This window comes from Nanorana parkeri, unplaced genomic scaffold (assembly GCF_000935625.1).
Source record: "Nanorana parkeri isolate BGI_ZX_2015 unplaced genomic scaffold, ASM93562v1 scaffold389, whole genome shotgun sequence".
Lineage (NCBI taxonomy): Eukaryota > Metazoa > Chordata > Amphibia > Anura > Dicroglossidae > Nanorana > Nanorana parkeri.
Genome location: NW_017306657.1, coordinates 63,164 through 88,305, shown reverse-complemented (window position 1 = coordinate 88,305; position 25,142 = coordinate 63,164). Strand labels below are relative to the sequence as shown.

At 41.7% G+C, this 25,142-nt stretch overlaps 2 protein-coding genes across 2 annotated transcripts in view; both read right to left on the bottom strand.

Annotated features, from left to right (window-relative positions):
* Window positions 1–8,999, bottom strand: part of LOC108789343 (extracellular calcium-sensing receptor-like) — a 21,747-nt gene extending 12,748 nt beyond the window's left edge. Inside the window, exons 1-2 of the mRNA XM_018559321.1 lie at window positions 8,894–8,999; window positions 1,014–1,198 (exon numbers count right to left, since the gene is read on the bottom strand). Coding sequence (XP_018414823.1) covers window positions 1,014–1,198; window positions 8,894–8,999 — 291 coding nt within the window. The remainder of the gene's footprint in view (window positions 1–1,013; window positions 1,199–8,893) is intronic.
* Window positions 9,000–15,938: 6,939 nt separating this feature from the next.
* Window positions 15,939–25,142, bottom strand: LOC108789342 (extracellular calcium-sensing receptor-like). The gene is made up of 7 exons (XM_018559320.1): window positions 24,961–25,142; window positions 22,918–23,092; window positions 20,617–20,826; window positions 19,448–19,672; window positions 18,582–18,705; window positions 16,322–16,979; window positions 15,939–16,182 (listed from the first exon to the last, which is right to left on the bottom strand). The coding sequence occupies exons 1-7, from the start codon at window positions 25,140–25,142 to the stop codon at window positions 15,939–15,941; spliced, it is 1,818 nt and encodes a 605-aa protein (XP_018414822.1).

The following is a 25,142-nucleotide window of genomic DNA, read 5'->3' as shown; positions in this document are numbered from 1 at the left end:
TGGAAAATGCAGTCTTTTTTTTTTTGGTGCCGTTGGTGAGGAGGATTTGCCAATACCCCTAGTCAGGTCCAAGGTGGATATGAATCAGACCTAACCTCTGAGAACCCCACCTTCTCAGAGGTTGGAGGGAGAAGAACCAGTCCACACAGATAGTCTTTTTGTTGGTTTTTACTTGAAGGTATAAACAGAACAAAGTATACGTTTCGGTCACCCCCGAGTGGGATGACGGCACAGTTCTTGATGGTTGCATAGGGTTACAATTTAGAGAGAGAGAGGTACATCAGCCCAGGTGCAGCCCAGAGTCCACGACTTACTTCGCCAGAGGCCCACTGGTTGGAGAACTGTGGGGGAAAACACTGACCCCATAGTTCTCCTTTAAGTATAAGGCCTCATTCACACAGCGTACAGTCGGACCGGACAGATCCGTGGGGCGTGCATGGCCGTATAGGGCCACTCCCGGGAGGGACAGGTGCTGCGTGTGATTGTACGCAGCAGCCTGTTCTTTTCTATGGGAGGACACGGCCGTACGTTCATTCACCCGAGCTGCACATCTGTGCAGGTGTCCGTACTTGGACGCAAACAGGATGGATCCTGTCTGCGCCCAAGCACGGACACCCACACGGATGTGCAGCTCGGGTGAGCGTATGAGAGCGTATGGACGTGTCCTCCCATAGGGAAGGACAGGCTGCTGCGCACAATCACACACAGCACCTGTCCCTCCCGGGAGCGGCCTTATACGGCTGTGCATGCCGCATGGATCTGTATGGCCCGACTGTACACTGTATGAATCAGGCCAAAAGCACGCATGCAGAACCATGCAAGTGCACAGTAGTATCAACCACAAATAGCTTTGAATCTATTCCTGTCCTATATATATATTTTAGGGCAGGAATAAATTGAAAGCTATTTGTGGATCAAGATATTGCAGTGCATTTGTGGGGGCCTGTGTGTGTGCTGGTATGAGGTCTAATGTTCGAGGGGTGAGCAGTATGCAAATGGAATGTGGCACATACATTACTATTGCATGGTGATCCTCCGGCTCTGTGCACTGTGCTCTGACTAATGATGGGCAGTATGGTGACAAAATAAGGCGGGGAACAGAAGATCCTCTCAGTCTCCACCTTCGGTCCTGCTTGCTGCAGGACCTCGAGCAGACCGTTGAGGGCCTCCTCAGCGCGGCTCCGCGCACGGACGTCATCTGGTCACGTCAGGGAGGTGGGTGGGACTTCAATCTGACAGCCGGCTCGAGCGAGCTGTTAAATGCAAACAAAAAAAATAGTTTGCGTGCCAGCAGATGTGGCCTTGCGTGCCAAGCTGGGCACGCGTGCCGGGGGTTGCCGACCCCTGTCTTATATCAATGAGTGCTGTATTCAATTGATACCATAGAAGTAACTTGCTCATCTTGTTGTATGTGACTTAACATATCAAACACTATCCTGCCTCACTCAATACTGCTCCCATATATTCCACCATACACAGATATATGTGCTATTAACATATTGAACTGCCTAATTGGGAATCATAGCAAACGTATAGCAGAGACCTGAATCTTTCTTTTGTTCTACATATATTTCTTAAGTGTAGTCAGAGTAGTACTAGGAGGCGGTACTATGATGCACTGAGATTGTTTGGCCAGTATTTACTTGCCATCACGTACTCCTGGGCCTGAGCACGTGAGATTAAACGTGACTCCGCAGCTGAGTTCTGTCCTCCATATCATTAGCATATTACACAGTACTGATAGAGGATTTTTGTCTTCAGGCTTTCTTCAGGCTTTTGCAATCTGCTGCCACTTTTGGGGCCTGGTTTAAGTATGCTCACTGATCATCTCTAGAAAGAAAAGATGCCACCATTCCCTGCAATTCTCTTAAAAGTTTGAAGAAGGCCTCTAAATCATAATATCTCATGTAGAGATTAATAGTTACTTCCACTAGTGGTCATCTATATCAAGATCCATTTAGCATCCCTGCTAAACAACTAATGAGAAAGCCATCTAGTCAGTCAACTGTTTTCAAACAGCTGCAGAAACCTGATAGACTTGCAGTGACCACATTCATTGTGCCAATACCCAGCAAGAAGCAGAGTTTGATCAAAAGAAACAAAGCGCTAAAGGTAGCTGTATGAGCAAAAGAATATGCTATAATTGATTCTGGCGAGGTCAGTATGGAAGCTAATATATAAGTATAAAACAGGACTAGCTTCATAAACAAGTATAGATAAAACCATCTAACCAAAATACAAAAATCAATTAGAACCACTAAAATTCATTCCAATGCAATAAATAAACGAACAATGTTTAAAACGTCAAAATCAGTGTCCAATGCTTAAAAAATCCAAGTGAAAGGTGGTTTCCATGTGCAAATAAAAATTTGCAAAAATAGCAGTGTACTTGAGATTAATCCAAACTGTCCCTCTCGGGTAACAGGTGAACGGTAAGTTCCGTGTGCAAATGTACAAATGTGCAAAAACAGCAATGTGCTTCGGATTGTTCCGGACTGTCCCTCTCGGGTGGGTACTCACCAGAGTGAAGTTGGTAGAAAACTTTTAGTGAGTGGTGCCGGGATTAGGTTTTAGCACAGACGTATTCCCCGCGGGTCTCAGCAGCTGATGCAGTTGATTTTCTCCTCTAAGCCGTTTGGCTATATCTCCCAGATGAGGAGTCCGGTTTTTTTGGAATAAAAATATACTTTGCCGTTTGTCCCGCAGGGTTTTTCAGAGATAAATAAAAGAGAAAGAAAGAACAGACAAGGTCCAGATCAGGTTGGGTCTTCTCCTCACCAAGTTAAGTTTTGGTCACCGATCCTCAGGAAAGATGTCCTCGAACTCTATATTTTACAGTCAAGGTTGCACAATCTTCTTCTGGCTGCATTCAATTATAAATGTATTTAAAGGTTAAAACATCCATTCAGTCCTGGCTTCAGTTTCACATAATGGGATTCAGAGGTGCTGTCATTCCATTAAACATTGACTTCAAACCAGCAAACAACTTTAAAACTCGATCCGCCTTATAGCAAGTGGAGATTTCCTTAAAAACATTCCCAGCTTGACACAGCAAAGTTAGCAAACTGGTTCCAATGAAACTTCTGCCTGTGCTGTTGTGAGGGCCCCTCCCTCACTCTCAGCCTGCATTACACACAACTGAAAAGTTTGTTCACATTCAAGAAGCAGAGTTTGCATTTGTACTAAGCAAATAGGGCAGCTCCTACAATCTATGCATCGAGAAAATGTTTTTAGAAAACCAGAATTCATCGATAAGATAATTGACTTAAGCTGATTGCTTTTTATGTTTCTTTTTTAATGGACAGTCCACTCAAAACTGATATTTTAGTGTTTGGTAGATGTTGGAGTGTTAAACAACTGTACAGTTTCTTCCATTTCTCAATTGGTGATATCTCTGCACTGAGTTCCTTGGTCTGCCCACCTGCTATGCTCACTATGAATGTTTCCCACTCTACCTGTTTGAGTTTTAGTTTTATTTAATGTTATGGAGAAGGTAAAAGTTAGGAACTGTGGCAAAGAGAACTCACTATAACAGTATCCAAGACAGAGGAAGTCAAGGACTAACTCAACCCTACAGGATCCACTGATGAGTAAAATGCCACTTTTGGGTAGACAAACTCCTTTCAAAATGGGGCTTTCTATCCATCTATCCATCTATCTATCTATCTATCTAAGTATCTCTTTCTGAAAGAAAAAAAAATGTTGCAATGGATTGCTTTGCTTTCATTATACTGTGTATTGTGGTATAATTACAGATATATTCAGAAGGGATCAATGGGCTCCTTTGAGAGTTTGCATAGCTAATACCATTCATTATATAAACCTTTCACTTTAGCCTTTGTCAAAATAAGAATATTGCTTGCAGGTAAATTGACAGTATGGAGTGTTGTAAACCTACGCCTTGAGAATTAACATTGCTGAGTAGATCTCACAACAAACTGTATAATGAACAAATGATGTAACAAGTAAAAGAAAGGTGAATTTTATCTGCAAGAGTTTGCAATCTAAAGCTGGGATTTTCGTTTTAGACTAAATGTGTCTATGCATTAAAGGGTTGGAAGGTTTTTTTATTAGCCCCGCCAATGATCTAGTCTTGTTAAAACAAACTCCAAGTTATGGAAATAAAATACATTTCTAATCCCCTAATATCTGTAGGCAGAAACAATGCAGCTTTCGCTACAATACTCGCTTTATTCCAAGTGCTCCTGCAGGCACCCTGCCTACTGCTGCCCTGTTGGTCCTCTTCTGAGTTGAATGGCACCCAACTTCATTCAACCCACTGACTATGAGCCCAGGTTGTGTGTTACTCACAGGATTAACAGGTGAAAATAAAGGAAATAAACCCCTTAAAAAGAAAACCAATGTAACCACCACATCTAAGAACTGTAAGCTGTAATACATTACATTTTTGCTCATGGATTTAGATACAGTTTCAAATGCCAGTAAAGTGCAGGGGTATCAATTATTAACTTTAAATCTTGTTTTATTGTAATTCATACAAGGAAGTACATATATGCTTCAGAAGGTTTTCCTTTATCTCCTGTGCAGGAGCTGAATTGCTACAGGTATATTCAACACAAAGTGAACCAAACTGATTATACATTGGCATCAAAGTAATCTCTGGTATGCCAGATCTAGCGGCAGTATATATAGTGGAGCAATTATCTTCAAACTTGCCAATATTGCATCTGGAGGTAAGTTTAGCATACTATATGTATGCGGTCTATGAATTGTTTACCTACTTTCTTTGGCCTTATTCCCCTTCATATAGGCTTTTGCATTGATGGAATTTAGACAAGAAATTTCCAAGTGGTTATCCTACAGAATATTGAATAGGTAATATGGGTGTTTTTATTTAATATACAATATGGGTTGTATACTGTATATCTCTAATGGTTATATAATATATATCTATAATGTTTATCATAATACTAATAGCTTCAATTCGGCATGGGTATACTGAGTTGGTGCTGTGATGTTTGTAATCCTGCCACTCTTCCACGAGGTCTCAGCATCTACTGTATAGTCTAGTTTCTTAGTCACAAGACTTCATTTGTATGTCTTATACATATATTTTATATAAGTTTGTTGTATATAGTACGTGTTGTACATGTATATTTAGACATTCTTTCTATATATACAGTATATAGATTTTAGTAGTGTCTTAGAAAACTGCTGATGAAGTGGTGCATACATCCATGAAATGCGTAGAGAAATCCTAACTGGTTACCTATCTGGTTAAGAAAAAAAATGTATCTGATTTCTTACAGTATGAAATAGGTAGCACATACCACCTAATGCAGTGGCAGAACTATTGCCATAGCGACCCAGGTGGACGCTATGGGGCCCGGGCCCCAGCAAGGAGGAGGAACAAAGGGGTCCCCCTGATGCCATGCCGCCTCACTGGCGGCTGTGAGGAGGAACGTGCCACTGTCCAGATCACTGACAACCTGTCAGTGATCTGTGCAGCGGTGCGTTCCTTCTCACAGCTGCTGCTGAGTCAGTGACAGCCAGCAGCTTTGGTGGAGGAGGCTGGGGCCCAGCAGTGGCAGCGGAGGAGGAGGTGAGGCCTGGCGGCGGTGGAGGAGAAGGCGGGGCCCGCCAGCAACCATGGAGGAGGTGGGGCCCGGCAGTGAAGGAGCTTAACAGTGGATTGGGGCTGACAGGTAAGGTTTGCAGGGTTGTGACCAGCCCACCTGAGGCCCTGCAGAGCCCTACATAGAGAGTCTATGGCAGGCTCTGCAAAGTCAATCTCAAGTGGGCTGTGTAGGATCTCAGGTGGGCTCTACAAGGTGCATAACTAGAAATCACAGGGCCCCATACAAAATTTTGCTATGAGGCCCTGTGATTTCTAGTTACACCCCTGATCAAATGGGTGATAGTTAATTGGGCACCTGAAAACTCCATTGTTACTTGTTTTTTTTTTTAGCTAAAGCAGAAGTAAACCTAAAAAATCAAAGTCTGCTAGAAAGTACAGTTTTTGTTCAGCTGCTTCTCAATTCTAGCAGTTTTTTATTTATTGTGTACACTGTACGGCACATGCACCATGCAGTGTACTACCCCTGGTCCTACCCAGCATCTGCAGTGTGCCAGGAATCAAACCAGGTGCCGAGGACGATGTAACTCCTGTAGATCGGTGGAGGAGTGCACACTTGTCAGGTAAGTGTGCCATAAGTGTGCTGTGCATTCTTGCATATTATGGCAATAGCCCACCCGATATAGCAGACTTTACTTCTGCTTTAACCCCTTTCCGACCAATGACAGGATTATCCCGCCACGATCATTCAGTCCATTAATGACCAGTAAGGGGATAATCCCGTCATGCGGAACAATGAGAGCTGGTTTGTAAAAGGACCAGCGCTTATTGAGTTACTGCTGTTGATGGGTCCCTCAGGGCCTGAGGCAAACCCTCAACAGGAGATTAAAACCCTCAACAGGAGATTAGGTGGTCACAGCACTGTGATCACAGAGCCGTGACAGTCACACAGCCGGCAGCAGCTCACTCTGTTTTTTAAGCTGCGAGTCGGCTGTGTGTTACAAATTGATACAAGGAATTTCGGAAGAGAATACTGTATTCTCCTCAGAGATATTAAATTTCAAAGCCCCTGTAAATAAAAAATAACCCCTTAGTGCCCCTAGTTTAAAAAAATAAATAAATGTAAAAATAAAAAATAACATTTGTAAAATGTTTAAAAATTGTAAAAAAATATGTTTAATAAAACAATGGTAGGAAAATATAGTGGTGAGGAGGCCATTAAAGATAGGAGACAAACATACCACATTTTAAAATTGTTCCAATTTAAAATTGTATTTTGTGACCTATAACTCCCAAAATAAACTGAAATCCTAGGCATATGATATACCCTATAAATCAAGACAAATAAAATAATTTATTATGAATTACTTTCTGTTAGCTACACTAATTATGTACACATTATTAATGCCAAAACTGTGAAAAATGTGTTTTTTTTGTATTAGAAAAATTTAACATTTATATATGCATATGTCACATCAAATTAAAGCCAAGCTTGCCCTTTAAAAAGTGGTATATAATATGTGTAGGTGCAGAGCATGAGGAAGATGGAAATTATGGTTAAAAAAGCAAAAATGGCAAAATTGCTCCAGTCCCTGGGAACGAAAATATTTTCTGAAGCTGTGTCACTAAGCGGTTAAACTAATTCAGTGGGATGTGGTACGTACCCTATAGGCCAGGAGTGGGCAGCCCTGGACCTCCAGCTGTTATGGAACTACAAGTCCCATGAGGCAATGCAAGGCTGACATTTACAGGCATGACTCCCTGAGGCATGTTAAGACTTGTAGTTAAAGCACAGATAGATGGCCGGATTTGCCCACCATATTGTTTTCTATTTTTCTAACAATTTATATTTAATTGTTATTTTTTTGTGACACATTTTAAAAAGGGGAAAATTCGAAAGACGCACCTTTATTTAATTTGTAAATACCTTTGCAATGCTTTTTACAATGCTTTTTACCAGACTCATAGGGGTCTATTCACGAAGCAGCCAAAGGATCTAGCCGTAGCTTCGGCCGATTCTTTGGCTAGCTTCGGCCCCAGGCTATTCACAATAGCCCGTACAGCTCCCGAACTTAGCCGAGCGGCTCAGTCGAGCCGTAGGCATATGCCTCGGCTCGGCTGCGCCGCGCTGAAAGCCGAAGCCAGCCGACAGCCTGCTCCTGACAGGCCACTTGCAGAGAGATCAGCGTCCCTGGTTACCAGCTAACCAGGGACACTGATCTCCAGACAGCAAACTCTCCCGGCCGCTCAGGAGAGAAACACTGCTTTTTCTTTTGTGTCAGACTAAAGAAAAAAGAAAAATCAGTGTTTCTCTCCTGGGCGGCTGGGAGCGGGAGACTCCCAGAGTGCCCGGGAGAGTTTTTTTTCTTTTTTTTTGACGGCAGCAGAACCGTCAGACAATAGAAAACTGTTGGGTGGAGCTAGCTATCATTGCTAGCTCCGCACAATCATTTTCTATTTACTTTTTTTACTATTTTTCTGTTCTGCTCGGTCCCTCTGAGGGACCGAGCAGAACAGCTGAGCCGAATGCCGCTCAGCGGCATTCGGCTATTCACTCACTGCTGTTCGGCATCTATAAGAATAGACCGAACAGCAGCAAGTAGCCTGCCGGAGGTTCGGCTTAGCCGATCCAGATGTTGGATCGGCTGAGTCGAACTCCTCCTGCACTTCGGGTCGGCCGAACATGCTGAAGCCACCCGATGAAGCCACCCGATGTACGGCTGATCTCAGCCGATGTACGGCTGAAATCAGCCATACCAGCCTGAAGTGAATAGCCGAACAGCGTTCGGCTCACTTCACTTCAGGTCGGTCTTTCACTCGGCTGCCTACGGCAGCTTAGTGAATAGACCCTATAGTTTTACAGGTCTATTCACTAAAAGGGTGAAGAGTTTGGAGAAGATGGATGGAGGAATAGGATGTTCGCTTTGCAAAGTGAATTTTCATTTTGCTAGGGAATTTTCTTGGAGTTTAGTGAATGAGGTGAAGCTCTGCTGACTTCTATCATTCAATCACCAGCAAGGAAAAACCCTGTTTTTTTAAAAATTTTCATTGCACATGATTGTGTATTCTTTGCAATGTGAATGTTAACCACTTTACTAAGGTAAGTGAAAGTGCTTAGTAAACCAGGCCTGGTCTGAATCATCATAAATGTTATATTTTTCAGGGTACATGTTATCTTTATTAAAATCTTATCAGAAAAATACAATATTTGGTGATGCATTGAAAGCTGTTGAAATAAGTCTTTTGACATAATCGCCTATTTTAGAACTTTCTGTACCATACTGACTTAGACAATGGAAGGGACAAGCAGTACTTCCTTAACAAAAACCAACTTGTCATCGATAACGGAAGTCATACTTCTGAGTATTTCTTCTTTCTCCAACTGCAGAGCAGTCATGTTTACTGTGTTTTTGATTGTGTTCCTCTTGACCCTCTTGGGGAACAGCTTAATTATTTCAGCCATTCGACTGACCGTTCAGCTCCACACGCCTATGTATTTCTTTTTATCGAATTTGTCCTTTCTGGACATATGCTATACCTCGATTACAATACCTAATATATTGTCTGCTATCATCAATAACAGGAACACCATCTCGTTCACTGGTTGCTTTGTCCAGCTTGGACTGTTCACTGTTTGTGCTAGTACAGAATGTATCCTATTGGCTGTTATGGCTTATGATCGTTATGTGGCCATCTGCCATCCATTACGCTACAGAGCCATCATTAGTAGGACAGTGTGTCTTTATCTGGCAGTTCTTGCCTGGTTGAGTGGGTCCCTAAACTCAGCCTTTAATACTGCTGCTGCCTCTGATCTTTATTTTTGTGGACCCAATTCCATAGAGAGCCTTTATTGCGAAACCCAGCCTATAATACATCTTGCATGTTCCAATACATATATCATCGATGTTCTTAACTCAGTTGGGGGAACTGTGTTTGGAGTTGGCTGCCTGATCTTCATCCTCACATCCTATGTTTTAATCCTGGCGGCAATTTATAGGATGCCCTCCAAAACAAGCAGACAGAAGACCTTCTCCACGTGTGTTACCACATGACTGTGGTGGCCTTTTATTTTGGAGCACTCTCCTTTATGTATGTTCTGCCTCATAAGGCATCATCCCAGAAGATGGACTCCATAATCTCCATGATATATGCCATCATAACTCCTATGCTAAATCCCATCATATACAGTCTAAGGAACCAACAGATTATAGGGGCCCTGAAGAACCTTGTTTTTCTCTTCCAAAGAAAGTGCCATTGATTAAGAGGTCAGTCCACCAAAATATGATGTCAGTGGGTTCGATCACCTATTTGCTTCTCAAAAACTCCATGGCTCCCCTGACTAAACAAATACTGCTTGTTACTTTGCCCTTCCCTCTTCCATACACAAGCAAATTTAAAAAATAAATGTTTTCTTCCAGGTCAAGTTAACATGAACTATTGCTAAAAATGTATATACAGTGAATTAAGCTTTTTTCTCCTTTTCACATATTTTCCTGACTCCCGTTAGCTCCTTTGTCGAGAAACATCCTGTTGTAAACAGAGCTCACGAAATGGGCAGTGACTCTTTGTTTTCCCCCTGCTCCCTGCTTGTGTTTTCAAATGATTTTGTATGAAGTTTCAATGAAAACAGAGGATCTGAAAGCAAACAGCTTCTGTTGAGCACTCTCTTTAGAAACCTACAAAGCTCAATGAATCCTGGGTCATGGATGCAGCCTGTACTAAATGGTCAAAGTGACTATGGTTCCTAATAATCCAATCCCCTAGCAAGGTATAATAACTGCTACCTTACTTCCTCTCCACTCCATCAGAGCCCCCACAGTGTTGCATTAACCTAGCGGGGCTTTTGGGTATGGGGGGCATGTAACCTCACTTATGTGACAATGTTGAGGCCTAAGTAGCCAATTGCCAAGGCTAAACACAGACAAATGGGGGAGGGGGAAAGACATCAGTCACCCTGTTAAACTCCAACATCGGATGGACTCTTCCAGCAGTATGACAGCGATGGAGTCTAAATACCTTTCTGTGGGGGTGGGCTATCAGGAGGCACCGTCACTTTGCTCTGAATGGACAGGTGAAAGTGGGGATGACTAACTTTCCCGAGGAAGTTTTCCTTGGTGAATGTGGTGAAATTTCATGTTGCAGAGAATACCCAAACATGTGCAAGGGAAATAAAAATAGTAAAAGTAAAATTAAAGTAAAAAAAGTAATTTTTTTGCTTGTACATAATGGGATTCTGGAAGTCAGCAGAGTCTCACTTCATTCACTAAACTAAGGGGAAACTTCCCCTGCAAAGTGCAAATTCCCTTCCAAAGGGAACAACCTGTCTTTAGAAAATCAACCCCTGTGGCTCTTCAAATGTTTATTTGTAAAACAGAGATTTTATATCAATAATAAAAAAGAATATAAAAAAGGAAAATGTAAAAAAGATCTGTTTTAACTTATATAAATTTAAAGAGAAACTAAAATAAAATTGACGTTCAACATTAACCTGTGCTGAATACATTGTGCTGCCTAGATTTTAGAAAACCCAGGGAAGGGAACTTTTATGAAAGATGTCCTGTGAACTTTTTATGAAGGCTACTTTTTTCTAATTTATTTTATTTATTTTTATAAAAAAATGCATTTATGAAGAATTATTTTTTTTCGGGGTGGGGGGTGGGGTGGGGCTTTCTAAGGCTTCACTTATACCATGTTGTCTTATTGTCTCTCACTGTCCTATAACATTTAAATCAATCGATGCAACCAGGGATAGTGATTGATCCCTAAACATATGTAATCGTATCACATGTGATTGCATGCGGTGTGCCGGCGTTCTTCTGCTTTCAAATGCACCCGATTATTAACTTGAGTGGGTTACAGCTGCCACTTGTAAACAGCAGGTTAGGGAATCCTGCTGCAGGAAATCACAAATTTTTTGCAGCGCTGCTTTGAGCTGATTGACTTTGAGCGACATTGAGCTACAGTGCACATTTTGTCGCAATACGTAGCGCTTCTTTTGGCAGTCTATCAAACCCTATTGGAGCCAAATCGCACAAAATCCGCTGGAAAAATAGGTCATGTTCAAGCAACAAGCTTGAGCTACAAGCTACAGGTGACATTGAGCTGTGAGATGTGAACAGCTCGATTGAAATGCATTGGATGAGCTACATTGAGCGATTTTTGAGCGAAAATCGCGCTACAAATTGCTCAGTGTGAATAGGCTCTAATAGTACCTAAAATATAGGTGTGAATGGATCCTTAATGTTGTCCATTGTGAAACATTTTTCAGTCCTATTTCCTGGAAGGGTCAAATTCATTACCATTTTTTTTTTTCTTTCCTCTAGTTGCTGTGCATTGTGTTTATGTGCGTTGCATTACAATGCGTGATGCTGCTTATCTGCACGGTGTTGTGAATGAGGAACTGTTTCTATGTTCCCTTGCAGTGGCCTGTCTTGACCTGATGCGGAAAATACCAGTCACTACACTACACTACACATGTATTCATTATATATACCATCACACTTCATTGTTTATGTGGGTTATATATACAGTAATTGTATATTTTGGCCTGAGTATGTCACATTTGACCGTAAACACTGGGTCATTCAGCGGCTTTATTGTTCTAATTTGTTATTCATTATGCTTTTTTCTTGGCAATGCCATTGTATATGAATATACTGAATATCCTCCTTCTTTGCATTCCTTTATATGACCCAGGTCATCCAGCACAGGTCTCTGTGAGAGTGTCCACTGCAGGGTTTGTATGGTTTCAATTGTTTTAAAAAAATGTCTGCATGCACACTTATGCATATTTGTGTTTTTTAATAATAATGCTTGTTGTATGTCTTTAATAAAGAGATTCACATTACATATTAGACATGCGCACGTAAAAATAAATTGTTTTCGGACGAAACAAATGAAAACACAAAACATTTTGTTTTGTCAAAGGAAACCAATTTTTATGTTGTTTTGGATTCGGACGCAACGAGCCTCCGAATCCAAAACCACACACTGAAACCGCAGAACGAGCAGCGGCCATATGCTTATGCGCGCCACCATCTTAGAGTGTATCTTGGTATACCCCAAGATGGTGGTGCCCACATGTTCGAGCGCCGCCATCTTGGTGTATACCAAGATATAAGCCAAAATGGCAGCGCGCATATGTCTGATATGGCTAATATGGCCGATATGGCCACCGCTCGTTCAGCGTGTGACATCACCGTCACGTGATGTCATACGCCCCGCCTCCAAGATGGATATAGTTTTAGTATATTCGGGCATATAATAAATCCGTTATTACGGATTCAGACGAACTGCCCAATCAACTGATTTTTGTTGATTTACAGATTCATCCGAATCCGAACGCACATGTCTATTACATATTCTTCTTTGATTGTGGATTATTCATGCTGGTGCAGTCTTTGCTTTTAGGTAGGAATTTTTGGCTTCGACTAAGTTGTGAGTTTTTATCCTGTGTGGCAAACTCAGTTGTGCAGGTTAACATGCGAGGTTCTGTAGATATGTATGTTTTTCTGAAAAAGCCATGTATGTTAATGATAAGAAGACATGAGCAGAGTAGTTTAAATGATTTTGCCATGAAATTCATTTTGCAGCACAATTATCCATGAAAATTCACCAAATTGGAAGTTCTAAATTTCACTTGTAAATGCATTTCTGCGGGTTAAAACGCGCACGCAGCCTGCGCGTGTGCGTGTTGGGCTTCGTAAATCAGCCCCACTGAGTTGCTAAGGCAATATATGCACGAAAAAAACCCCTCAACAAAAGTTTCTTTACTTAGACGATGTGCTTTGAATTACACCCTTAAAAACATGTCATTTATTTTAGTTTTGACTCCAATGTATGTGCCCCTTTTGCATTGTGTGTGTATACAGTTCATTAATGTCTGGCACACTATAGATCCTGAAAATAACCAGGCAGTTGGTTCCCCTTGGGGTTTTGAGGCACTATTTTTTTCCAACTGTCAACCACATCCCCGAGTATCAAAAGGAAGAGCTAACTGATTTTTTGTTTAAGACAAAAAAAGGGAACTACATCTCAGATGTTTTAGTTTCCTTCAATTGTTTGCCCAGCTACTCAATAAAACAGGGAAGCAATAAAGCAGCTGTAAAAGTTGGTTATCTAAGTAGAATTAGAACTGCAATTTAAAATGTGAATTTCCTCAAATATTTAATGGTGTTCTAATGTCATATGTGTTTCTTGTCATTAAAGCAACCTCATGACATATGTGAACCCAACAAAAATAGGAAATAGGTAGGCTTCAAGACACGAAGGGCCTTAGGGTAAAAATCAATCCACAGGACCGCAGTGATGCTTGCCCTAAGCAATATTTTATCACAAGATCAATAATCTCGCACCTTGTGAATGTAACCAAAATTCAGGATACTTCCTGCTGGTAGACATTGCAGCGTTGTCATATTTATGACCACATTTGAATTTTTGGACTAAGGAATAAGAATCTCTGCCCGGTTTTCACTTTGTGGTTCGTGTCCCCATTGGGGAGATTCCACTTGTTTATTGTCTGTAAGGGAGAGTGATAGAAAATCTTTCCGGTAGAACACAGAATTCAGGAAAACACTTCACTTGGTAAAACGGGGGAAGAGTTAGAACCTCTGTCATGTTGTTATTATTATTCCCTTTGCCATAATTTTTCCTGGTGATAACTACTTGCATAAGTTTTTGTTCTGCTATCAAAGGCTATAGCAGAGACAGGAAGTAGGGTGAAACCTCACCCAGTGGAGAAACAACAAAAAAGCGTATCCACAATTACAAACTAATTGTCTGGAATTAGGTTTTAACTCTTTAGCTGCCAAAAGGCTTACATTGGAATAGAACCACTTGTAGCTTGCGAGCTCAGTAGGCCTTACGTCATTGGTATTCCTCACTCTGCTTTCAGCTCATGGTCACCTCAGCGACCATGAACTTATATCATTTGTCACACTTCCCCTTTGGCGATGATCTGGCGCCGGCTTTTACCTCCTGTCCAAGCTGCTCGGCTTCCTGTCAATCCGCTGTGAACCTCTCCATTAAAAGTCCTGCTCACTTGTTAAACGCCGTTCGAGCAACATGTCTTTACACTCAGTCGGACTCCCTGTGCATCACTTGTCCTTGAATCCCTGCGGATTACTATTACCTGCCTTGTTCCCTGTGTGTCTCTGGATTCCCTCATGCTCCCAGTAAGATGTTGCACATCCAGCAAGTGGATTGTTATCATCATCTCCTTCAGATAACCCTTGCATCTGCGCTCACCTGTGTGTCGCTCCTCTTGTGTGGCTGCTTGTTCCATGCAACCTCGCTCTTCAGTGTATCCCGGATAGCCGTGTTGTTGCTGCCTTCTTTTTACACTATTGTTTGGACTTCTACCCCTCTGTCCCTCAGTATCAAGAACTGCTATCTCTGTATAGGCTTCACCCCTGCCGCTATTGTATCCAGCACCTCATTGCTGCAGCTAGTCTCTGTGTCTGTGTGGGCACGCTAGAGGGCCGCAACCTGGAATGTGTCCAGCAGCCAATCATCCTCACCATTGGATGCTCTATCAGGGAGCTGGCTCTTCTTAGATACTGCGCCTCTAGTTCGTCCCTGGTAATGCACAGACACCTACTTCCTGTGTTTTCAGTGACCCGAAGTGCAGAAGGAGTTCGACTCTTGGGACCTCACAAAGTTTTTCAGAAATTAAAAAGAAACAAAGTAAACAAGTAATGTCACTTTTCTGTGACATTACAAATTTTAGTTGGTAATGATAATTTAACTCTGAATCCGAATCCCAAAACAGATTGACTTTTCAGACTTGAATCTTGAAAAATAAAATAACGAAACATCCGAAACAAAATGAAACGAAACTAAACATATTTCTTGCCAGCTTACATATTTAAGTACCACTGCGTTGCATTGCAGTGAATAAAAGTAATGCAAAGTAGTGCAGAGCATGGTATTGTGGTACCTCACATTGCCCTGCACTGCAATGCAGCATGGCCGAAAGGTTTTTTGGGGTGCCAATCAAAAGAATTTGTGAGACTCATGTGAACAGCTGTGAGCAGGAGGCATTGTACAATAGAATGACAGCTGTTCGCAGCATTTGCTTGTAATCATACATGCTGTGATTCTCTGTGGATGATCGCCCCTGGACGCAGACTATAACCAATGTACATTATATGAAAAGCCAACATTATGTATGTAGATAAAATATAAAGGACAGGTGGATGCCCATTGTCATTTATCTGATGCAAGTTAGGAAATGAAGGTAAACAATACATTTGGTTTGCTAACGGAGGCATCAATAGTTTTGATGGCATTATTTTTCGTACAGGAGTGGCCCATGTCAAACAGCTATAGAAATACTAATAACTAATAAACATGAAACAAAAACATAAGTAATTTTGTACGAGCACTGGAGCAAGTCCACATTTTATTTGTTTTTAGACATTAAAAACTCTCTTGTATTCATTGAAGGTTTTAAAAGAATTATATAACATTTTGGAGCAAATATACAACACAAGAGTCCAAAACTCGACAGCAAAATTGAAAAAATCTCAACTGCAACAATGTATTTGCCTTTTGTGCTTAGATAGGCTGGAATGAAAGTTGACCAGACACTAAGGAAGGTCAGCATGCTGAAGGTAATGTATTTGGCTTCATTAAAACTGTCTGGTTGTCCTGGGGCCGAAGCATCGGCTGAAGCTACGGCCAGATCCTTCGGCAGCTTCGTGAATAGACCCCTAATTTTTGAAAATTCTTTTATTTAAAATACATTTTTTTTAAATGTCCCATGAAGTAATTCCATCAGCCAACAAGTTCCTGGCCAGGAAAGCAACCACAAAACTTACAGCAGCCAAGACACCCAGGTACCCTATTGTACAGTAAAACATGACCACTGAGCCCTCATTACATTCTAGAAGGATGGTACCAACCAAGACTTGGTGATTATGTTCCAGAAAAGGTGGAAATTTAGCCAACCACACCAAGATAATGACTATCTGAAAGGCAGTTGAGAATGTAACAACAAGACCAGCTGTCTTGAAACCAACCCACAACCTCAGATTGCTCCCCGGTTTGGTGGCTTTAAAGGCAATGACAACTATGATGGTTTTGGCCAAGATGCATGAGACACAAACTGAGAATGTGATTCCAAAAAGAGATTGTCTGACAGTACAGGTCAGTTTGGTGGGGCAGCCAATGAACATTAGTGAGCAAAGAAAGCAAAACTTTAGGGACAAAAGGATAAGGTAACTGAGGTTTCTATTGTTGGCTTTTACCATGGCTGTATCCCGAAAATTATGAAATATGCACAGCACCATCACAGTGATGATAAAGAACAAAACAGAGCATGTGGCCATCACTAGACCAAGTGGTTCCTCGTAAGATAGGAACTCAATGACCTTAGGAATGCATTTGGTTCTCCTACTGTTGGGCCACTGGTCCTCTGGACATGGTTGACAGTCAACAGAATCTGTAAAGTCATTAAAAACAATGATTAGTCAAGCCAGACTGACTACTGAGCACATCATTCATAGAAGGAATTTGTTACCAAATCTCCATTTTAAATATTTTTGTGGATGTATTTTATAATAAAAGTGAAGTGCTGTCAAGGAAGCAATAGCTTAAGTACCTGTTGTCTGTGCCATTCTGTCCCAGTGACCCCAAATTCCCCTTAAAGTGCTTTTTTTGCTGCATTGTTCCACTGAAGATATTTTCCTCACTTCTTGTCCTGGAAAACCCATCGGGACACCACAAGCGAGGGGAACTTTCCTCAATAAGGTCAAGGCAGCAATAAAAAGTGGTCACAGTTTTAATCCTTGCACAACAAAACTTTTTGGCTGCAATTGGTCTTTATTTTTTTCTGATTTACTGTTACTGACAGAGATACATAAGTATAAAATATCAGCACCATCATAGCTGCAACAACTCCATTTTTCTCCAGACCATTTTTAAATGAACTGAACTGTAATCATGTCCCACTCATAATTATTTCACCAGGGCTAAACTAGTCAACCTGTGGAGAGTTAAGTTCCTTCATTTTTATACATGGCAACGGTAAACTTTAACTTCTCTTGGGGTGGATACACCACTAGCCTTAAGGTGCCCATACACTTTACAACCATTGCAAGACCTTAGTTTTGCGATGGTTGCAATGTAATTTTAAAAACGTACGATCTGCCCATCTTGGACAGGCAGATCGTACTTGCAATCATCGCAAGCCCGCCCCTCTGAGGGGCGGGCTTGCAATGGCCGCAATGCTGAACGGGCAGTGTGCGCGTGCGCACATCGGCCCGTTCGGCATTTGTCCCCCGAGCATCATCCAAACCAGCCAAAATCGTAAGATTTTCGGCTGGTTTTCTAGCATGCTCCTTAGACAAAAGATGTGCGACCGTACAATAGATACGGTCATACGCCTTCCTTCACACTGTACGATTCTCGTACGATCGCGGGATTTCCCGCGATTCTCGTACGAGAATCGTGCAGTGTATGGGCACCTTTAAAGGTTACTGTACATGGCATCAAAATGAATGGTAAAAAGCAATTTACATGACACTTATAGGGACCTCCCTCCCTTTCTAAGTAATCATTTATGTAACAGGAAAACAATCATTCTGACTTTAATTGAAGCTAAACTCTAGGCATATATACTGTAAATAAAATGCTTTGCACGGGATGGCAGGAGGTTAATATGAAGATTGATGTCTTCATGTTAGCCTCCTGTCATTCCCTCCACAGCAGTATTCAGAATGAGAGAGGGAGGGGCATCACTGAGAGCCAATCAGCTCTGCTGCATGCACATGTGCTAACAGAAGAAAGCAGAGTAAGCAGGACTAATTAATTATTAGTGTGTTGTATCTCCTTCATTGTCCAATCAGAACTTTTAAGCCTACAGTATATAATTTTTTTTGTTTTTGAGTTTAGATACACTTAAAAAAAGTAGGAATCACAAAAGTGGCTGGACAGAATTACAAATCCTTGGCAGATGAGACAATTCACATAAGTGTTTTTCAACTTTGTAGTTGTTTGCCTGAGATTAGCTTTAATCAGATTAATTCCCTGCTCCGTAACTCACTTGTCTCATTGGAGATCATCCCTTCTGGACACATCACGCAGTCAAAGCAGCAGGCAGGCTGACCTCTCCTTGGTGCCTTCCTGTAGCCAGGAGGACAGTCATCACTGCAGACAGAGCTTGGCACCTTGGGTTAACAAACACAAGGGAATTAAATTTAATGTGTAGCAGCCTAATTAGTGGCGTCACAAGGGGGGTGCACTGACAGTCATTTTGGTGTCACCCCTTCTTAAAAGTCGGGCAGTCAGTCATGGACCGAGAGATCGACAGCGGCGCAAAAAGGGGGGACCCTACAACATACTGGGTCAATATTCCCTCCTCTCTTTGCAGGCGTCCATAACCAAGATGGCAGCAGGCAGTGAAGTACATCACTGTGAATGCGTGATGATGTCACACCACAGACGTCATAACGCATTCATGGCAGCAGTATCAATCTTTATTGTTTACCACATGTAGACCAGTTAAGAGGAAAAGTTGGTGGTTATGTGGGGGTATGGATTTTAACATACTATTATCAATGTTTTTCACATTCCACACCCAGTTCCTTCTCTGGGTGTTGTGCTTCAAATGGTTGGATCATAGGAAAACTTTTATGTGAAAGAAAATAAGTTATTTTCAGCTTGCAAAAATATGCAGGTTTTAAAATACGTCCATGCATATTGTAACTGACATTTTTCATAATGAAACTGTAGTGTTTTGTTGATATTTTTAACTATTTATATTGTTCAGGACTAAACACTTTTTAAGTTAGGTAAATATGTAAATTAAGGTTAGGTCTATGGCTAAATAAGTAATATGACCCCATACAGGCTCTGCTGTGCTCTCTATTTCTATATATGTCAAAAATAAATTAAAATTAAATTAATTACCTTGCCTAGTCCTCCCGGCCACTGGATGGCAGTGGTGTTAATGAAAAGTTTTGGGCCACTGGTAATGTACTCATTGTAGGTTCCTACTTTTGTATATTGACCTTTGTTTCCCATCAGATTCCAGTTCAGTATGTCAAAATACCCATGGATATTTCCTTTATCATCAAATGAGACCTCCTCTCCAGCCGTGTTAACAAAATCAACTCTCTTCATGTAATGCAAGAGCTACAGAGGTTAAAAATATATATATTATTTTCATGTGTCATTATGCTCTAACAGAAAAAAATATCTAGTCAAGCCACACTTCCAATGAGAAACCTAAAGTCTGTCTGGTTTGAGTAAACAGTCTGCAATTTGACAACTCTGCTAGTACAGAACTCTTGCTCTGACTACATTTCTACAGGACTAAGATTGACTACTGTTACATAAAAGAATACTCTATCTAACTGTACTTACACTTATGACTGTCTAGTCACCCGCCCACCCTTACTGTAAATAATTCAGCACGGTTAAGCCCTGAGTAGGACTTTAGTTTTGGACTCTGTTACCTGCCAAGGTTGGATATTTTTTTTATCGCCACAAGATTTTCCACTGAAAGGACCTTCTCCAGGCTTACAGGATAGCAAATTATGGAGAGCATAAGCAACCACATAGAGAGCATTGTGGGCCATGTATACAGCTTGGGAGGTTGGGTCATTCAATTCAGTAATGTCATCAGTTAATATCTTCTCCAAGCCAGTACATGCCCCTATGCTGGAGCTTGCACTAGATAAACTGCTATTATCCTTGGGCCACTTGCAGTTAAAAATCCTCTCCCAGAACTGTCTGATAGACAACATTCTAGGATAAACAGAGGGGTTAAGGTTTTGGAGAAAGTCTGAGTAATTTGGTAGAATCTTTCTACTTCTTGCAATCCCGATGGTGCTGTTCAGTATGCTCCAAAAAGCGGTCTGTAGAAACACAGGGGATGTGTACCAGGTTTCAATGCCCACCCACACTTTTCCGGAAACGTTTTGTAGGAGAACTTCGATTAATATTGTGTTTGCCTCCGGAGGAGAGACAAATAGAAAAACGGCTGAGGCTGTTGACTTTCGAACATTTTCTATAATCTTTGGCATTCTCTTTGTGGTGGAATCCAAGGCGATGGTTTCATAAAAGGCAATACAAACCTCACTGTTGGCAGCCACTTTTTTAAGGGCAATCCCACCTTGTGTACCATAGTCTGTTGAGGAGATAAGTATACCTATCCAAGTCCACCCAAGTGTACGACACAAGTCAATGAGAGCTTGCGGTTGGCTGTCAACATTGACTACTGTCCTCAAGAAGGATGGAAACTCTTCTTTGTTGCTTAAATTTGGGAGAGACGCAGCATAGCTCACCTGCAAAAAAAAACAGCAGGGTTGAAGACACGCCTCATAAATTTTCTTTGTTGATTTGTCTCTAGCACAGTGGAAGGTTTATGGTATTTTCAGCTTTATACTAAAACTATAGTACATCTGCCTCCTGTATAATCTACACTTGAAAACTTGATACAAAAGACAGAGCTATGGTTGGTAACACCTGTTTATCCTTTATCAGTGATCAGAATATCAAAATATATATACATAACAGCTACCCAAGCCATTATATTTTCCAGTGTTATTAAAATGATTTTTCCATCTGCAGCTGGGGGGTGTTCTGCGCTCCTGCAAATCCTTTTTCCTGATTTATGTCTGTGAAGGTTCTCATTCATCCAGGTCATGGTATATCTCTAAAAAATAAATCAAGGCAACTGGACTTGCCGTTATTTTTCCTGAAAACATTTCACTGGTCATCCGACCAGCTTTCTCAATTTAGAATGACTTGTACAAAAATTATCTGAGAATAAATATGGTTTATATCGTTTTCACACATGTGTAATACAGGTAGAGCAATCACTTTAGCAATCACTCTTAGGTAAGTCTTTACATGGTGTTTATTACTAGAGTTGGGCTGGATGTTCGAGTCAGAATGCCATTATGCGGCGGGTGTTCGTCGCGAGTGGGGCGGCAGTCGTTGTTTTAAAAAAAATTATTGTCGTGGATAATGCTGGATGTCCTGATTGACCCTGGATTACGTTGGTGGATCAATTTTTTTTTTTTTTTTTAACAATAAAAGACTTGTCAAAATCCTTTTTGTTCTGTTTTTTTTTTCAATTAAAGGATTTTTTCCAAAAGTCTGTTTTTTTAGTTAATTTTTTTAACCCTTTAGTGAACGGGTAGGTGTACAAGTACCCCTTACTCATTCACAAGGGGGGCGCATCTGGATGCCCCTTTATTAAAGGGCTACCCTGATGTGAATACGCCCCCTGTCCGCATCACCACAAGCAACGGCCCAGGGCTTGTAGGGAAGAGGCCCTTGTCCCCATCGGCATGGGGACAAGGTGCTTTTCCAGGGGTGACCCTGGAAAAGCACCCTCCCAGTGCCGAGGGCATGTGGCCTGGTATGGGAGGGAGGGGGTGGGGCATTCGCTCAGCTCCCGCCCTTTCCAGCCCTGCCAGGCCTATACTTGGATCAAGGGTCTGGTATGGGATTTTAGGGGGGACCCCACGTTTTTTTCCCCCATTCTAGAGGGTGGGGCTCCTCCTTAAAATTCCTACCAGACCATAAGGGCCTGGTATGAATTTAAGGTTGAACCCCACACACTTTTATTTTCGTTTTTTTTTACATGGGGACCCTCCTCAAAATTCCTACCAGACCTTAAGGGCCTGGTATGACTTTGAGGGGGAACCCCACACACTTTTTGTTTTTTTATACACAGGGGGGAACCCAACTTTTGGGGGGAACCCAACGCTTTTTTTTAAAATGGGGTCCCTGCTAACATTCCCACCAGACCTAAAGGGTCTGGTATTGTTTGGGAGGGGGAACTGCACGTCTGGAAAAAAAAAAGTAATTTTTTTTTGTAATGTCAGTTTTGCTGCAACAGGTTCTATAGATTGTACAGATTTGCCACTTTACAGGCAGGTTAAGGGAACCCCACAGGCACGATATTTAAAGGAATTGTTTATTTTTATTGTTACCCTTTAAGTGATGTTAAAATCACTGATCCTTTAAAAACGGTATTTTAAAAATGTTTTTATGGCCAATAACTTGCATATAAGCCCTCTTACAGGGTATAGTTGTTTTTGAAAGTTCTACCCCCATAAACTTGCATTGAGTTTTAAGTTCGAATTAGAACTTTTTCCATGTTCGAAAGTTCAAATTTGAACCAAACTCGGGTGTGTTCGGCTCATCACTATTATTACAGTGTACATCCTTTTGTGTTATCTTTAGTGTATTATACAGATAAAAATATGTTGAGTAGCTTTTAAATTATAATTTCTTTTCTATATGCTCACCTGTGGTATCCTCCATAGTCCAAGCACGCTTGACATGGCCACAACAGAGGCAGATAAGGGATCCCCAATAACAGCAGGTACTTTTTGTAGGGGTCCACACCTGTAGTTAGGTACAGGATTCTTGGCTCCTGTCACAACTTGCAGTGTTGCCTTCAGAGACGTTGCCGCAGAGAAACAAGAGTCAAACATGTAGAACCCCAGGGTAATATTTGGCAGAAATAAGTTTTGATTGATCTCCTTTGTGGCAAGGAGCAAAGCAAGAATGGACTTGTACTGGTCTCTCCTAAACCTGCAGAAATGAAATATGTCAGGGAAATGCAATAGGTGTAATGTCAAAAAATACACACTACCACTAACATAGAGATGCAACATATAGCATGGATGTCCAAAAGCATTGGGCCCTGGGCCTAGCTCTCACAAGGGACAATATCTGTCTGTTTGTGTATACACCTCTTGTTTGCATGGTCCTAAACTGGTTACTTTGGTTTCCTCATCCAGTTCAAATACATGTTCTATTAACTAGCTTTTATCCAAAAATCTTCCCTTTTGTATTGGCACAGTGCTGTGTAATTGTTGATTAGTCTCTACAAACCAGAGTCTCTTAATTTTCTTTATGATTATACTCTATTGACTTCCCATGATGCTGACTTGCTTTACATGGCTCAGCGACAGATTAAGGCAGAATGGGCCCTAGACAAGGTAGCCCCACTATGCCTTCCACTGATATTGATAAAGGTTGCAATAGACAGAAAATATGCCCCATTTGCATTGTCTGTACTGATATACCCCTTCCGATGAGACACAAACTACCTTCTATAGCAGTGGTTATCAACCTGTGTAACCTCAGGACCCACATTTGTCCTTGGTCATAAAGTGGCGACCCAAGTTTCACTGCAATGGAATGCATGGCAGTAGGGTACCGCGCATTCTGGTGCGGCCGTATGCACTGTGGGTGGGAGGTGGGTTTGGGGTACCATTCAATGGCACCCAGTCTCCCTACCTTATGAGAACTGGAGTGGATCCTCAGCCTGGGATCCAGTGTGGGCTGCTGTGCAGTAATGGAGCTCCATCCATATGTGCATTGCTTGTACAGCTCCCTTGTGTGCCCTGTAGTTGTGCCGGGAGCCAGAATGTGGCCTCACTCCAGTCCAGTCCTGGAACCTCTACAGCACCTGCGAGGGAGATGCAAACAATGAACGTATTGATGGAGATCCCTCGTGGCCATACTCCCAGCCCACCCCACCTCAAGCTGACACTCGGCGCCAGGCAGCGTATTTTGAATGGCTGTTTGGTGCGAGAACTGACACTGCTGCACTAGGGGAAGGGTGAGGAGCCTCTCACCTAGAAAAGTGGAAGGCATGCAGTGACCCACTCAACACAGTGGGAACACTGAACCCACTTTTGGGTCACGACCCACCAGTTGAGAACCAAGGTTCTAGAGCATCCTCACTTGTGAAATGAGAGGTAGGTGCACAGCTTTAACATTTGGGCTATACTCCTGGTATACAGCAGGAGTATGAAGGTTGTATATGGTCCCCCCTGGACATCTACCAGGTCTTGACTCTTGCCCAAGTTACATTGTGGGCGACCCGGCTATATTTGGGGGTGAGGGAAACAACTTTTAACTATCCTGGCTATCAGCATTGTTACTGCTGATATACAAAACAGAAGTTATTCTGCATCTGGCCACACCTAGTCCTGCCCACTGGGTTGACAACACTGCCTCTGTCGTTGAAACCCTCTGTTGCACGGTGAATTGCCAAAAGGAGGATTTGGCTTAGTCAGGGAATAAGTTTCTCATTTACTTTATGAGGCTTGTATATCACATAGTAACTGGATTTGGGACTTGTTTAGACTGTCATATAACCTTTAGATGTACACCAAATACACAAAGAAAAAGAAAAAATCAAATACAAAGAACACTAAATACAAATAAACTAAACTACAAAAAAAACCCACTCCCTCTACATAAAAAAAAACTAATACTTTTTACTCAAGCAAATTTAACCAAAGAAGGCCAACAAGCGATATTGGTAAATTTACAGCAAAGTTTTAAAATTGCTCCGCTCATTCCTAATGGCTAGCCTTCCATAAGGAGCCAGTCATCTGTCCAATCACATCTAAAAGAAATAAAGGGCAGCATTTATCAGTACTTACAAGTCACATGTATGAGGAGGTGGCTCAGCTGTGAAGGTTATGATGGATTGAACGGAAGCTGTATTTACAGGGCCGATCATTCCTAATAAGATGTGACCTTCTTCAGTATAGTTTAACATGGAAGAGGAGGACAAGAGACAGCTGGAAGCTCGGACCCCCACACGACACAAAAGAGCAGCCAT

Excerpts from the sequence above, each read along its gene's own strand:
- LOC108789342 (XM_018559320.1), bottom strand. The coding sequence starts at position 25,142 with ATGGCTGCTCTTTTGTGTCGTGTGGGGGTCCGAGCTTCCAGCTGTCTC. Across the intron at positions 20,827-22,917 it reads TGACAGGAGCCAAGAATCCT|GTGAGCTATGCTGCGTCTCT; the intron begins GTACCTAACTAC and ends TTTTTTTTGCAG. Across the intron at positions 16,183-16,321 it reads GCTTTCCTGGCCAGGAACTT|ACCAGACAGTTTTAATGAAG; the intron begins GTTGGCTGATGG and ends GGCCCCAGGACA.